Consider the following 15,881-nt stretch of genomic DNA (forward strand, 5'->3'; position numbering starts at 1 on the left):
AAATAACCGTATGTCTATTGGAGTTGGTTAAATTCCCTTTATTCTTTGGAGTAGTAAATAATTGGTAATTTTCTTGTACACTAGAAAAGTTAATAACTTTTTTTCCTTGACTACTAGTGCTTCGTTCTAACCTCAACAAATGACATTATTTGTTAAATTATCTAAACTAGAAAATTTTGTAGTATTAGATTCTCCACGAGCATATTATTCCTTTCATGTGTCAAATTGTGACTATAAAAGAAGTTATATTGTCACAATTTAATCGTCAAACTTCGCCATATTCCAACATCGTGATTGCAGGTTTTGTTTCTTTTACTAATATCAACATCTTTTGCTTCTTCGTATTTTGCAAGCACATTTACATGCATCAATTGTTAATGTTGCATCGAGAATTTATCTTTAGTGTTGCATGAAGAAATTTTTACTATATAATTTTTTGTTTCATGTTTTAGACGTGGCTAATTTCACCTCTCACGTAATTTACAAATTTAATACTGGTTATTGAATAATTACAATTCATCGCAAAAATTGGTTAGACATTCGACCTAAGTTTTATTACTTAAATATTAGTAATTTTTTTCTTTGTTGTATAATTAATAATACTTATTGTTATGCAACCTCAAGTTGCTTGTTTTATAAATAAAAAATAAAAAAAATAGACTATCTCATTTAATTTGTAATATTAATACAACATGATTTATAATTATGTTATTTGCAATTGCCATGCTTGATTCACTCAGGTTTCACCAATTACATCCGTTCAGGTAAATAATCTTCCTTATATCATTAAAAAAATCAATTATGGATTTAGTCACTTTGATAACTTATAAAACTCTTACGCATGCTTTATTTTAGGTACACATGTAATGGTCAGTGAAAAAGAATTGTCAGACCAATGTGTCCCAATTAATAGTGTAAGAATATCTTCTTTATGTTGGGTAATACGAGTCTTAGTGTTTAGGAGTGGAATAGTAACAAAGTTCAACAATAAGACAAATCAAGGCATCCGAAAAAATTGTGACATTAGTTGATAAAGAGGTAAATATTATTTTATATAAGTAATTTATTTCATGTCTTTTAATATTAGTTTTAACCATCAGATTAAACTTAAAGTGGAACTTTTTACGGGGAACAAAAATTTGCGCTACACTTTTTAGTGGTTATATTGAGAAGTGGAAAGAACATTTACACAAAACAAGATCGGTTACATCATAAACGGAGGCATTAATAGTGTTAATCCTAATTTTCAATCAGTGCACAAGGAGCTTGAGATTGGATTTAAGGAGAATACTTTTGTTGAAGAAAGCAACAATCGCTTTTCGACCATTGGTTTTTCAAATAATTTTATTTTATTCGATGAGGCATCAAACTGCACCAATGGAACAATTTTTGGTAAGTTCTTCAAATTTCATCAAGTAATCTTTCACTAAATATATAAATAATATTTTACTTCTATTCGCCTTATTAATTTTTTAGTAACATACATATATTTGTTTTAATATTCTTTTTAGATATAGTTGGAATTTTAGTGGATGTTAAACCCTCAATGAGAGAAGATGCAAAGAAACGAAGGGAGATAGTGCTTATCAACGAGATGTAAGTTAGAAGTTTTAGTTTAAAATGTTAAATATTTCTTCGTAATTAATATGTTTAATTATAAATTTCAGGGTTGATAGAAAGACTATAATAATATGTTAATATTTTCTTTTTTATGAAATCTCCTCAACTATACACAAATTAAGTATACATATTATATATGAATTTTACATATATTATAACTATTTTATAGATTCTGAACTGTTTCGCTGAATGCGTCGACAATACCATTTTATATTAGAGGTGCCTTCCTCTTACCAGTAACAATTAAAGCAACATTCTTCCTAGCGCACATCAACATTCTTCAACAAATGACAGAGGATAAGCAATAGTCCAGCTAATGGGTCTAGTAACATCACCACATCCGAGCTTCATTGTAACACTCAATTTAATATCTACATAACTTTTTTGCATCATCAATTGCTATTAAACTTAATTCATTCTTATTCAATTTCATATACACTATTTTGGCAGCTTACCATTTAAATGTTTGTTGCATCATCAATTACCTTTATACTTAATTCTTTCTTATTCTACCTATTAAAATGTGTTCTTTTGTGCATAACGCATAATACACGTGCAACGCACGTACACTAATTCTAGTTATACATTAAATATATGAGTATGATTTTAAAAAGTTAAGTAAAATATGATACTAGGTAAGCTCACGGTATATGTATTAATGTCATATTAAATAACATGCTAATTCTTGATAAGTTTATCGTTATCAAACGGTAAATTAAAGAAGAACAGTGTATAATTTTTTCAAATTTGATTTGCAGTTTACTTGCAATCTATGATTTGAAATCTTGTAACTCAAGCCTTAAAATATATATACATACTTCACCCATCGATCTTGTACTCAAACCCCTCTCACACACCTGTTAAACACGGGGAATAGTATTATACACCAAAACTTTTAAAAGTGTATCAATTACACACCTCTTTTTCCATGTGTCACACGCGTGTATTGCACATAAAAGAGGCGTGTGAAAACTACAAAATTCATCTGAAATTAAGTTTATTATTTTATTTTTCCCTTTTTTAACTATTTTCTTTACAAATTAAAGGGAAAAAAAATATAACTCATGTCTCTTCCCCAACCCACACCCCAGCGATTCCCCCCTGTTTCGTCTTCTTCCCCAACCTCCATCCTAATTTTGTATACCCCTCATATTTCGTCTCTTCAACCCCCATGACTAAGAAGAAAAAGAAAAGGAAGAAGAAAAGAAGAGCTATTGGATCTTGTAAAAATCATCATTATTGACCTTTTGAAAAGCTTGGAAAATTAATCGGGTCTTGTTGATTTTGGTGTTCCATGACCTAGAAAATTGGTTTGAATTCGTGATTATTTTGAATAAAAATTTACTTAGGTGATTAATTTTGATAAAATTCAAAAAACACCATTAACAAGTTTGAAGTTTTGGGGTTGAGCTTGATTTTGAAATTTCTATAAGGATTTGTGATGGATGTTATTAAAACTTGTTAAAAATCGAGCAAAGAGTTGAATCTATAGTTGGGAAAGAAAGTGCTTGTAGTGGAAGGATTGGTGGTAGTATGGTGGCAGTTGAGAAGATGATGGGGTTGGGGAGATGAGGAGGGGGTCGGGTTTTTTTTCTGTGTTTTTTTTCTTTGGGAAGATGAGGAGTGGGGGTGGGGCAGAGTTTTTTTTTTAGTTTTTCTTTATGACACGTGTCAGATGCTGATTGTCGCGTGTAATAACAATCTTTAAGTAGATGTGGTCAAACACCAAAGTGGTATGTAATTGACACACCTTTAAAAAATTTGGTGTGTAATATTATTCCCGTTTTTAACATATGTGTAAGAGGGATTTGGGGACAAGGTCGATGGGTAAAGTATGTATTTTGCCTTAAAAGACATATTATTGTTTCAATAGTGAAGATTAAGCGCATAACATTCTACATACTAAGTACTAACCAATATTTGAATTAGTTTTACATATAAAAAAATTCGTTCCTAAAGCAAAACAAAATACTCCTCAATAAAAGAAGTTCAAAGTAGGATTTTATAAAAATTGACACAACATTTATTTAAAAACAGGTAATCTAAACACACACACACAAAACTAGTCTTTTTTGTCTCATCCTTATTTGCTTGAGAATGATCTAAGAAAATGATTAATTATTCGATTTGGTTATGCTAAATAAATGGTCGAGCTCGGTTTAAGAACAAAAAAATCTGATAAATATATACATTGATGAATTACTTATAGATGAAAATCAAATCCAAATGTCACCTAACATTACCCAAAAAGATGAATATTGAATTATAATTGGAAAAATTAGGAAAGTGTTATGAAATATAACTCAAAGTAACAATATGGAACAAGAAAATAAAAGCAATTTAGTAAAACATGAACAAGAAATGGAGATAGAGAGAAGGAAGAGATTTCTTCTTCAATTGTGTGTGTCTTTCCATTGCAATTACATAGCCTTTTATAGGCATAAAAAGTAAAGATGATGGACATAAAGTAGGAGATTTAATCTTTAAGTTATTCACAACATGGGCATCCAATGTAGCATCAAATGTACAAACTATTCATAACACTCTCCCTTGGATGTCCATGTAAGATAATGTGCCTCATTAAGAACTTACAAAAAAAAATATTGGGATGTACATAGTTATTTATAATATGCATTGTTTGCTGCCTCATTAAAAACCTTACCAGGAAAACCCAGTGGGACAAAACCTTGGTTAAGGAAAAGAGTGCAGCGTGTAGTTACTCCCCCTGATGAAAAATCACTTAATGTCTCGAAGACGACGCATTCCAATCTTATATATCAGCTTTTCAAATATTGAGGTTGGTAATGCCTTAGTGAACAGATCAGCCAAATTATCACTTGAACGAACTTGTTGTACATCTATTTCACCATTCTTCTGAAGATCATGAGTGAAAAAGAATTTCGGTGAAATGTGTTTTGTTCTATCTCCTTTGATATATCCTCCTTTCAATTGAGCTATGCATGCAACATTGTCTTCATGCAATATTGTTGGAATATTCTCTTTCGAAGAAAGACCACATATTTGTTGAATGTGTTGAGTTATCGATCACAACCAAACACATTCTTGACTTGCTTCGTGAATGACTATTATCTCTGCATGATTTGAAGAAGTAGCAACCATATTTTGTTTTGTTGAACGCCATGATATGACTGTACCTCCATTTGTAAATAAATAGCCTGTCTGAGATTGACCTTTGTGTGGATCAGAGAAACATCCTGCATCTGCATAACCAATCAATGATGGCTTGGATTCATTTGAATAAAATAAACTCATATCAATGGTCCCTTGGAGGTATCTGAATATATGTTTAATACCATTCTAGTGTCTTTGTGTTGGCGAAGAACTAAATCTTGCCAATAAGCTTACTGAAAAAGTTATATCTGGTCAGGAATTATTGGCAAGATACATTAATGCCCCAATTGCACTAAGATATGGTACTTCGGCACCAAGAAGCTCTTCATCGTTTTCATGAGGTCAAAATGGATCTTTCTTTATATCAAGTGATCTCACAACCATCGGGGTACTCAATGGATGTGTTTTATCCATATAGAATCGCTTTAAAAACTTTTCGGTATATGTTGATTTATGGACAAATATTCCATCTTTCATATACTCAATTTGTAGACCAAGACAAAATTTTGTCTTTCCAAGATCTTTCATTTCAAATTCTTTCTTTAAACAGTCTACTGTTTTTGAAATCTCCCTAAGAGTTCCAATGATATTTAAATTATCAACATACACGGCGATTATAACAAATTCAGATCCAGACCTTTTTATAAAGACACAAGGACAAATTGGATCATTCTTGTACCCTTCTTTCAACAAGTATTCACTCAGGCGATTGTACTACATACGACCTGATTGTTTCAATCTGTATAAAGATTTCTGAAGCTTTATTGAATAAGTTTCTCGAAAACTTTTATATGCTTCTGAACAATTTAAATCCTTCAATGATTTCCGTTATACGCATATCAAGTTTTTCATGTATTGCCAGATTAAAATCTTAAATGACTACATCCACCACAAGAGAACATGTCTCTATATAATTAATGCCAGTAAATTTACAAATATTCTTGTGACACAAGTCATCTTTATGTCTATCGACTTGACCTTTTTCGCACAAGAACACATTTACCTCACTGGATTTATACTTTCAGGTGTTGGGACTCCGTCCAACTTTATATTTTTCAAGTGAAGTCAACTTTCATTGCGTATTTTTTATTTGACCAATTATTTATCTGTCCAAATTTCATGACAGATTTGAGCTCAAGATCCTCGTCAATATTAATAATATTGAGCGCTACATTATGTTAACAATATCGTCGACGATCATTTTATATCGGTTTAATTATTACCTAATAAAGACATAACTTATTGAGATCTCTTTATCTCATTATTTCAGGTACCTGAGCCTCTCCCATGAGGTCTTGTGAAATACTATGTCGTGGTGCTCTTCTAGAGCATTTGCCTCCTTTTTATGACCATTTTGAATATTTGTCCCTCTCCTTCTTCAAGGAGTTTTATCTTTGGAACCGATTGGTCTGTTACGCTTTATGCGTGGCATCGACTCTGTCCCCCATGGACTTTATTCTATTTGGAGCATTAGCAGTTGAAATATGACATTTAGCTTTGGGTCAGCAAATGCGTCTGACAATAATTTGTAAATGAATTATCACTTGAACTTCAAGTTCATATTTTCTTGTACGAGGATCTATATGTATTCATAATAATTTATTTCACGTATCACTTTCTCAGCTGCCCATTTTCTCCCCCTAATGTTGGGATCACCAACACATTTCTCAACCTTCTTTGGGAACACATCTTTGTGCATTGTGGTGGAATAATTAAATCATATAACACATCCATATTTCTATATAGAAATTATTTGGTTCCTGACCCTGAACTGATTGTGATAGGAAGAAATTTTCATAACTTGGCTATATGCGTACAAGTGTTGTTGTATATTAAATAATACATCTCATACAAAATTTCGTTTTTTGAGAGTTTTGTTCTCACAACCAATGATTTAGCTATAACTGGAGGCATACAATTTTTGCTAACCAACTTGGATTTAAACCAGTATTATTAAGATAAATTATCATAATTTATATTCTGGAATTATGCTCTAATAATTTGAGCAAGAAATCTTGCAAAAGCCAAACTGCAAGTTGATAACAAATGCACATGTGACCATATAATAGATGCATCTATTAAAACTATATAATAGTAAACGGTCCACATGGCAGGTGACTGGGCCCATATATTTATCACCTTTTATTTGTTCCAGAAATCAAGGGATGCAATCCCTACCTTAACTGGTATATCATGAGAATAAGCAGCATAAGAGAATTCTTGAAGAATCTTCTATTCTTCAATATATGCCAATGTAATTCTCAATTAATTTTTTTTCGCATCATAATTGAACCGGGATGGTCAACCGGTTATGCCAACTAATATTTATTTTAGTAAACCTCTAGTTTACTTGTGGCATATGATTCAAGCATCATGCTTATATTTGTGTAGTACAAATAGAAATAAAACTGGGTAACCTTTCATATTTACCGATATGATTATAAAAATATGAATATATTCAATCTTCCTTTCATTTATTGTCTCAATATGATAATCACTTTGACTTGTACATTTGAAACTCAAAAGGTTTCTTATGAGACTTTACAATATCAATGTCATGAATAATTTTATTCATCCGGAGCTCTTAACAACTTTTGTACTACACGATCTTTTATCAAACCATTCTTATGGTAAATGTCTCCTTCACGGAGAAACTTATATTATAATAAATTGTCATGGTCAAAATCATCATAAGCAAAATCATTTATTGTTTTAATTTTGACTTTAATAACTTTTATAAGGCATGGAAAAATAATATTTGACGTATCACATGTACGCGACCAATGATATATTTATGTAACAACACAATAATATTTATTCTCTTTATTTCACTCAAACCTCCCTTAGAGGTGAGTTGTGTGGTATTCATATAATTATGAATTACATATTTTTATTCATTGCTTTTATCACATATTGCCACATTCAACTTTAGGAATGAGTTTGCATTCTCAATGCTTATCACAAGTCACATTCTCTTCAAATAATGGATCATAATCAGCGACGTGCTTTATTATTTTCATATCAATTTTATGGTAAACATTGTCTTCACATTTTGAAGGACTATTTTGAGAATCCTTATTGTTTTCCTTTAAAATCATAGTGATGATTATTATTATTTTGATCTTTGGAACGTCCACGTTCATTGTTCAACCATATGTCTTCATTTAAACTTATTATGTATTGCTACCACATTCACTTCAAGAATGAAGCAAATCAAGTGGGACAATCTTCATGCCTTTAATGAAAAATATATTATTTTTCTTTAGTCATCATTATATCATCAATATGGTGCATTGGGACTCGAATCCAATGTATTACCCATGTAAAGGCATGTTTGACCATAATGACTTGAAACTCTATCAGGATTCAAATCCATGTCTTACCCCAAGCTTTAAAAATAATGCCAATTTATAATGATTACATGCATAAAACCAGTTAGTGCTCTAGTGATATCATATTTGTAAGTTCATATGAACTAACACTATAAAAATATTTATTCTACACTAAATAACTAATTGTTGTGGTATTGATTAAAAATTGGACATCGATATCTCAATAACCCAAAGCAAATATCACGTCCGCTAATTTGAATAAAATGAATTAAGTGGTGCATAAATATGATATAAAAATATCATAATAATTTGACAAAAATCGTAAATTAGATAATACCGAAATATGTCTAAACCATATGTCCAGTTAGTGCATGATATACATTATTAAATTATATAACTTAATTCGCATGACTTAAAAGGTACTAAATACATGTAGGAACAATACTGGTTAATATGAATACCCTTATTGCACTAAGGTCTTTATCAAGCAATTCCAGTAATAATTTGGTTAAGTGATTTGACATGCTACATAACTAGTATTGTTGCTTTATTATATATCACAATTCAATTTTCAGAAAGTTAATAAGAAAGTAATAATATTTTGCTAGACAGTTTACATATTCCAATAGGCTAGCTAGCTATAAAACATAATGATATCACTATTGCCAAGTACCAACAAAACCTTGTTACTTTGCTTTTAAAATCATTAGTTCATATAATTAGATGAATAATTCAATGAAGGCACTAAACAATAACAAGGAAAGAATTGATTAGTTTAATAACTATTCCGATCAAACATATATCTGTCCGTGAAACTAAAAGGCCATGAGAATTGAACCAAAGTATAAATTATTTCACAGTTTCTAATGGAACTAAGCTCCAAAGTTAGTTAAAAAAAAAATTGTACCTAATTTTCATACCACAAGATGGAGTAGAAATGATAGAATGCGACTTACTTGGAATATTATCGTTGTCCGATAAGAGATGTAGCAAATAAAGACATATATTTCTATATAGAAATGATTGAACACGTTAATTTGATAAGAACTATCATTAATGAAAAATTTGGTGTAGTACATACCTCTTATACTAATATTTTATCTTATCAAAATAAAATAGTTACGAATATTATTATTATTATTATTTTAATTATATGTGACAGTAAACTAATGTATAATCATTATACTAAGCATACTAAATTGTATTATAAGGTAAAACCATAAGCATACATAATAAAGTATAATTGTAATTTTGTAAATTATGTAGTCTAAAACATGCCACCTATTATTAGTTCACGAAAATTTAACTATACTATATTCATGAACAAGATGCTCAAGTTTATATTATGACAATAGATCATCCAGATATACCTTATCAGAAGTGGAATTCAACCTTAACTTAGAGACTTCGTGCTCATAACGTGTTATGAAATATAACTCAAAGTAACAATATGGAACAAGAAAATAAAAGCAATTTAGTAAAACATGAACAAGAAATGGAGATAGAGAGAAGGAAGAGATTTCTTTTTCAATTGTGTGCGTTTTTCCATTGCAATTACATAGCCTTTTATAGGCATAAAAAGTAAATATGATGGACATAAAGTAAGAGATTTAATCTTTAAGTTATTCACAACATCAACATCCAATGTAGTATACAATGTACAAACTATTAATAACAGAAAGCAAAAAATAATCTGATTCTAACTCAACAATTTTAAATAGTCATATCTCTGAATAAAAGAAAGGAATTTAAAAAGTCTACAAAAATTAAAAGCAGGAAAAACAAAAGCGAAAAAGAGCAAAAAGTGGAGAGAGACTTGTATTGAAGGCCACATATGTTCCCCCATTAACGCACTGTCTCCAAATCCATAGAGTTCTACTACTGATTTAATATTACTCGAAATTAAATCGGAAAATAATTAAATTTCATGAAAGAAGAGAAGATACTATAAGAATTTTCAGATCAGGATTGTTTGATTCAGTCATAAAGCATAATGTCTTGCTCATCATCGTCGTCGGCGTCGGAGGATGAAGTTGAGGGATTCGATTCTTACCGGAAAGGAGGATACCATGCGGTGAGAATCGGCGATTCATTCTCTGGTGGCCGATATATCGCTCAGCGAAAACTCGGCTGGGGAGAGTTCTCCACTGTTTGGCTCGCTTATGATACTCGATCATCCGTGAGTGTTTATCATCTTCATTATTTCTTTTGATATTGTTTATCTGTGTTTTTGTGTGAATTCGCCAGAATGTATGCTTATTATTATTCTTTTTTTTTTTTTTTAAATTAATATTTTGGCTGACCTCAACTAGCTTAGGATTGAGGTGGATTAGTAGTTGTTGTATTTGTCATTACTACTTATAATTTTTGATAAATAATTATCATTATTATTCGCTTAAAGTTTTATCTTTTCATTTTCTTTCATGATCAACGATCCGAGAAAAGATTGGTGAACACCAATATGATTTATCATTTGCAACTGACTTCAATCTCTCTCTTTTTTCTAGATGATTAATTAAATTGGATTAAGCGTCTTGCTTAAGTATCATTGCCTTTTGATATTTTGATTAGTGACTACTTGCTGCAACGTGTTGATGCTTGCTTTTACTCGGCAATTGAATTTGAATTAAGGAGTTATTGTGATGGTTATATGGCTATCACGGGAAGATAAATAACAAACTTAAATTTTTAGCCTGGACATTCTTTTTCCAAAATTGACCAAGTCCTTTTTGCCCTTTCTGCATGAACGAACTTAACTTGTCTAGAGTTCCAATGGGCTTTTTGTTCCCCTTTAATCCTGAAACAAGTTAACATGACATTAACACGGAGCTTATCTACAAATGTAATTGTGGAGATAGGTAATACTCTGCTGGCTTATAATTAGTGGTGGAGCGACATAGCTCCAAGAGGCGTCACCCCTTTGTCAATTGACACCTCTTTGTTGAAAAATTACATTGTTTAGAGAAGCCAAAATTATCTTTTTATGTATATATACTATGTATTGTATACCCTTGACTTCTTCGTGTATTTAATTTTTTTTAAATTGTAACCCCCTTAGTGAAAATCCTGGCTCCGCTACTACCTATAATTTACTTTAAGATGTCTAGATGCCTATTTGTATATGAAGTTGAGGTTACTTTGTTTCGTCATCAAAAACATTTGTCTAGGTGAGCGACTTTGGCCTGAATTGGGGTCAGTTGAGTGGATGGTAGAGTGAGTTTTTGTGATTGATTTTCAATCTATTAGCAGCATTCATGTAGGTGTTCAAGAACAACCTTTTATGAGAGCATTCTATTTTGTGTAAGCATGTGCAGTTTCTATTCTTCTTGGATTCTTTTCTTTGAATTTTTAGTTATAATTAGCCGTTTAGTTAGCACTAAAATGTCTCAAAAGCCCCTCCTCTGGAAAATTAGCTCAAATTGATTTTTGAGAGCTCTTATTGAGATCTGGAGTTGGCATCATTGCTATATTTGTTTTCTCCTAGGAATATGTTGCTTTGAAGATCCAGAAAAGTGCACCACAATTTGCTCAAGCAGCTCTTCATGAAATTGAAGTCCTTTCTGCGATTGCCAATGGTGATTCATCTAATAGTAAATATGTTGTACGACTTATTGACCATTTTAAGCATACGGGCCCTAATGGACAGCACCTATGCATGGTTCTTGAATTCCTTGGTGATAGCTTATTGAGGCTGGTCAAATATAATCGCTATAAGGGCCTCGAGATGAACAAAGTTAGGGAAATATGCAAATGTGTTTTGACTGGTTTAGATTATTTGCATAGGGGACTTGGAATTATTCATACAGACTTGAAACTTGAAAATATTCTTTTACTTTCTACAATTAATGCCACAAAAGATCCCATTAGATCCGGAATGACTCCCATACTTGAAAGGCCTGAGGGGAACCCTAATGGAGGAGTAACAATGAATATCATCGAGAAAAAACTAAAGCAAAGGGCAAGGAGAGCAGCAGCTAGGATATCTGGAAGACGGGCTTCAATGGGTGGGGTAGGAGGGACTCCAAAATCAAATAGATCTCTTGATGGGATTGACTTGAGGTGCAAGGTTGTGGATTTTGGAAATGCATGCTGGGCTGATAAGCAATTTGCACAAGAAATTCAAACAAGGCAGTACAGATCCCCTGAAGTTATACTTCAATCTGGATATTCATTCTCTGCTGACATGTGGTCTTTTGCTTGTATTGCATTTGAGCTTGCTACCGGTGAGATGATGTTCACTCCCAAAGGTGGACAAGGTTTCAATGAAGATGAGGTAAGACGATTTCATTTATGTTTCTTTGGTTAACTGTTCTTTCATTACATAATGCAACTATTTCTCTTTTTTCTATTTTTGGAATAAGTATTATGTTTTTCTGATTTGAGGTCTGTTTTTTTGGGTGTAAAGCGGAGTCGACCTAGCCTTAGAAATAATTATGTCTAGTCAATTTTACCTCCTGAAGAGAAATTATTTTAAAACTTTCACTTGACAATATTTGTTGTTATTTGGTGGGTTGCAGGATCATCTAGCTATGATGATGGAGCTTCTAGGGAAGATCCCTCGGAAGGTGAGCTCATTATATTACTTTTGTGGGCCTTTAAGAACTATATCTGAAAATAGCTGCTGAAATTTTCTTTTACTAACTTATGGTGGAGCAGATAGCCATTGGTGGGGCTAGATCCAAAGATTACTTTGACAGGCACGGAGATTTGAAGAGGATCCGTAGGCTGAAATATGGTTCTCTCGATAAATTGCTAGTTGACAAGTTTAGGTTTTCTGAAATTGATGCCCATGAGTTCACAGGATTTCTTGGTCCTCTTCTTGATTTTGAGCCAGAGAAACGACCAACTGCTGAGCAGTGCTTGCAACACCCATGGCTCAACGTCAAAAATCTTAAGAAAACAGAGATGAAGAGTGAATCGGGTGTGGAAAAGGTTAATGTCGGAATGAGCAAGCTACAAATTAAGGTGGGTAGGTGATGTAGGGATCGATGGTCTTCTCACTGCTGTGCAAGCCTTATGTCCTACTCTCCAGCCTGTACCAGTGTCGCTTGTGATTTAATTTTTGGATTGTTTTAATTTTGAATAAGATTTGATTCATTCATTAGCTGTGTATTAGTAGTTTTGAATGATCATGACGGGGAAATGACATCTGAAGTAGAAATTGACCTCTCTCCTAAATATTCCGAGCTGAAGCTTCACGTGGTTGTTTTAGTGAAATTGACAGTCACTGAAGAAATGATTCCTTCATTCCCATGAAAAAGCAGTTGTCCGTGTTCTTTTGAGGGCCCTTGGGAACAAAGCAAGCTACATAATGACTATATGGCATCATTACAACACAGCATTATCCGCCCAGGACTTAAGCTGCCTGAGAAAGTTTGCTTTATTGAGGCACTCTGAAGAAGTATGAGGAGCCACTTAATGATGTGAGTAAAAGGAGTTGCTTTTGTATATTAAACAGTGGAAGGAGCAGCTGAGACCCTTGATTTTTTATTAGCCTCGAGAGTTTCTAATGGACTTTTGATCTAAAATCCAGCAGAGGATTTCTAACTCATGTTGAGGTCCTATGACAAAAGACATAAAAATTTTGCATACAGGATTTTGAAATTTTGTAAGTCGTCTCCACTTTTTTTTAAATGTAATTATTGTATTGGTTCTTGCTAAGGAATCTAACTTGTCGTTTGTATTCAATTTCTCTTGTTTCTTTGAAAAATTTGGAAGTATATCGTTTGAGGTTTTGACTTAAAGAGAACGACATCAAACAAATGTTTAAAGTAAGCTTGGCTTTAGTTTGTTCTTCTACTTACAGAATGTACGAGTTTTTTACTTTCTATGTTAGAGTTAACAAAGCATCAGGAGCTATTTGGTAAATATTTTCCCATGTGAGGTAGATGTTCAAGAAATGTATAGTTCTACTAAATCCGTAACATGAAAAGATATCAAAGAATTGCAACATTCTAGGTAGATCCTTAGATATGAATACAACCATAACAAATCCAGTGTAATCTTACAAATGGGGTATGAAGATGATAGTGTGTATATAGCTTTACCCCTATTTTTAGATATGAGCATATTGGCCAAATAGCATACTTTCGAAAGAAAGCATATGTCGATATAAACATTATGTGTTCGTGGTAACAATATTATTACCCAAAATAATATAAGCTTATCATTTACCATGCTTGATTTTCTTTTAGCATAAGGTTAGCAAAAATAATAATTCTAATTTGCTATAAAGAATCGTGATTAAAAGAAAAGCACAATGTACTAGTAGCAGTATGTCGGTGCGCGCTGGGTTGGAGTAGGAATGGCCCCGAGTCAAAAAAGTAGAAAGGGTTTGATGAAAGTAGAACCTTTCGTCTTTAGAATGTAAAGATGCAACTGTAAACTTGAACCAGAAAGCCTAGCCGATGTAGTAACTCAACACATGGAAATTTAGGGAATGCATTATTTTGCTAGTATGTTTTATAGTTACATACATTTTATTGATAACGGGCAACTCAGAATAACTAATTAATGAATGAATAAATAGCAAGCTGTTCATATGAAGGAGGGCTGACTTATTTTATTTAATTGCTCGTCAAACTATGTCCCCTCTTTTCGAGCCGTGAAAACAGCCTCTTGCAAAAATGCAGGGTAAGGTTGCGTACGATAAACCCTTGTTGTCCAGCCTTTCCCGTACCCCGTGCATAGCGAAAGCTTAGCACATCGGGCTGCCCTGCTCATCAAGTTATGGTCGTGGACAAAGCTAGTCTCTCTTCTAGAGCTGCTATTAAGCTTGAAGATTGGTTCTACATTTAGACATTTACCATAAAATCAGATTTCAAAAAAATTGCTTGCGCTTTTTTTATAAATAATGTATATATATATATATAAAATCAACATAAAATTTTGGGAAAAGAAATTATTTCCAGAGCTCTGCTGCTATCTGTTTGTTGAGTTTGGAGGATCATGGAGGCATTTGTTTGAAGTTTACGTTTTTTCCCAAGAATTAGCTCAACCAAACAGTTTCTCTAATAATTCAAAATTAAGTTAGCAAACTAAAAAGGTGCAAAACTTCAAACAAACGCCACCTATGGTCTGTTTGTATTTAAAATATAGAAGTAATAATTAGTGTGTCGCAAAATAGAGGACTCTAACTAGGGGTGTTCGTAAGAACCTGTCCGAACCAAACCGACCCCAAAAAAGGGGATTTTTTCCTTCCTATACTATATATGAAACCTTATTATAAAAAATATGCATAGTTTTATATTTACCCGCCATATTCACAATTATTCTACAAATATTATACCATTCATTAAATACCAATTATTAGGAATTGATTCCTTCCTAATTAGGCGCGCTACAAATCTGGAACTAAATATTCTTCCAGATATTCCTATTTAGGCGCGCTACAATTGTGGAAGTAAATATTCTTCCAGATATTTCATTAAATAAGGAATCATTGTAGCATTAAAATTCCTTATTTAGATATCTCTAATTATTATTTTTTATCTTTGAGAGATCAAATGACGTGAATAATCAGAGAGACAGAGTATGAGACCGGCTTTTGAAAATTGTTCTTATTTTCTCCTAATCTTTCTGCTTATAGTCTCACTTAAACTTGTAGCTGAAAATATCGTTATATTTTTTTTCCATGAAAAACAATAAGTTAACAAATCTAATAGTTGATGTCACTAGGTAGTATTTTTCAAACTCGACAAAGTAGTTGATGAGTTTTCTAACATATTTCCCTCAATCTATAATTGAGAATGCTATAATGAATCGGTAAGATTATGTCTAATCGAAAATCCCAATTAA

The 15,881-nt window shown here is 32.2% G+C and overlaps 1 protein-coding gene across 1 annotated transcript; it reads left to right on the plus strand.

Annotated features, from left to right (window-relative positions):
* Window positions 1-9,827: 9,827 nt before the first annotated feature.
* On the plus strand, window positions 9,828-13,859 carry LOC104239815 (uncharacterized). The gene is made up of 4 exons (XM_009794535.2): window positions 9,828-10,263; window positions 11,569-12,357; window positions 12,602-12,649; window positions 12,741-13,859. Exons 1-4 carry the CDS (start codon window positions 10,078-10,080, stop codon window positions 13,059-13,061), a joined length of 1,344 nt encoding a protein of 447 aa, XP_009792837.1. The 5' UTR covers window positions 9,828-10,077; the 3' UTR covers window positions 13,062-13,859.
* The last annotated feature ends 2,022 nt before the right edge of the window (window positions 13,860-15,881 follow it).

Source organism: Nicotiana sylvestris, chromosome 2 (genome assembly GCF_000393655.2).
Source record: "Nicotiana sylvestris chromosome 2, ASM39365v2, whole genome shotgun sequence".
Lineage (NCBI taxonomy): Eukaryota > Viridiplantae > Streptophyta > Magnoliopsida > Solanales > Solanaceae > Nicotiana > Nicotiana sylvestris.

What these genes read in the sequence shown, in the direction of transcription:
- LOC104239815 (XM_009794535.2), top strand. Translation starts at nt 10,078, where the DNA reads ATGTCTTGCTCATCATCGTCGTCGGCGTCGGAGGATGAAGTTGAGGGA. An exon ending in CTTATGATACTCGATCATCC is followed by an intron (nt 10,264 to 11,568) that starts GTGAGTGTTTAT and finishes GTTTTCTCCTAG; the next exon opens with GAATATGTTGCTTTGAAGAT. An exon ending in TAGGGAAGATCCCTCGGAAG is followed by an intron (nt 12,650 to 12,740) that starts GTGAGCTCATTA and finishes ATGGTGGAGCAG; the next exon opens with ATAGCCATTGGTGGGGCTAG.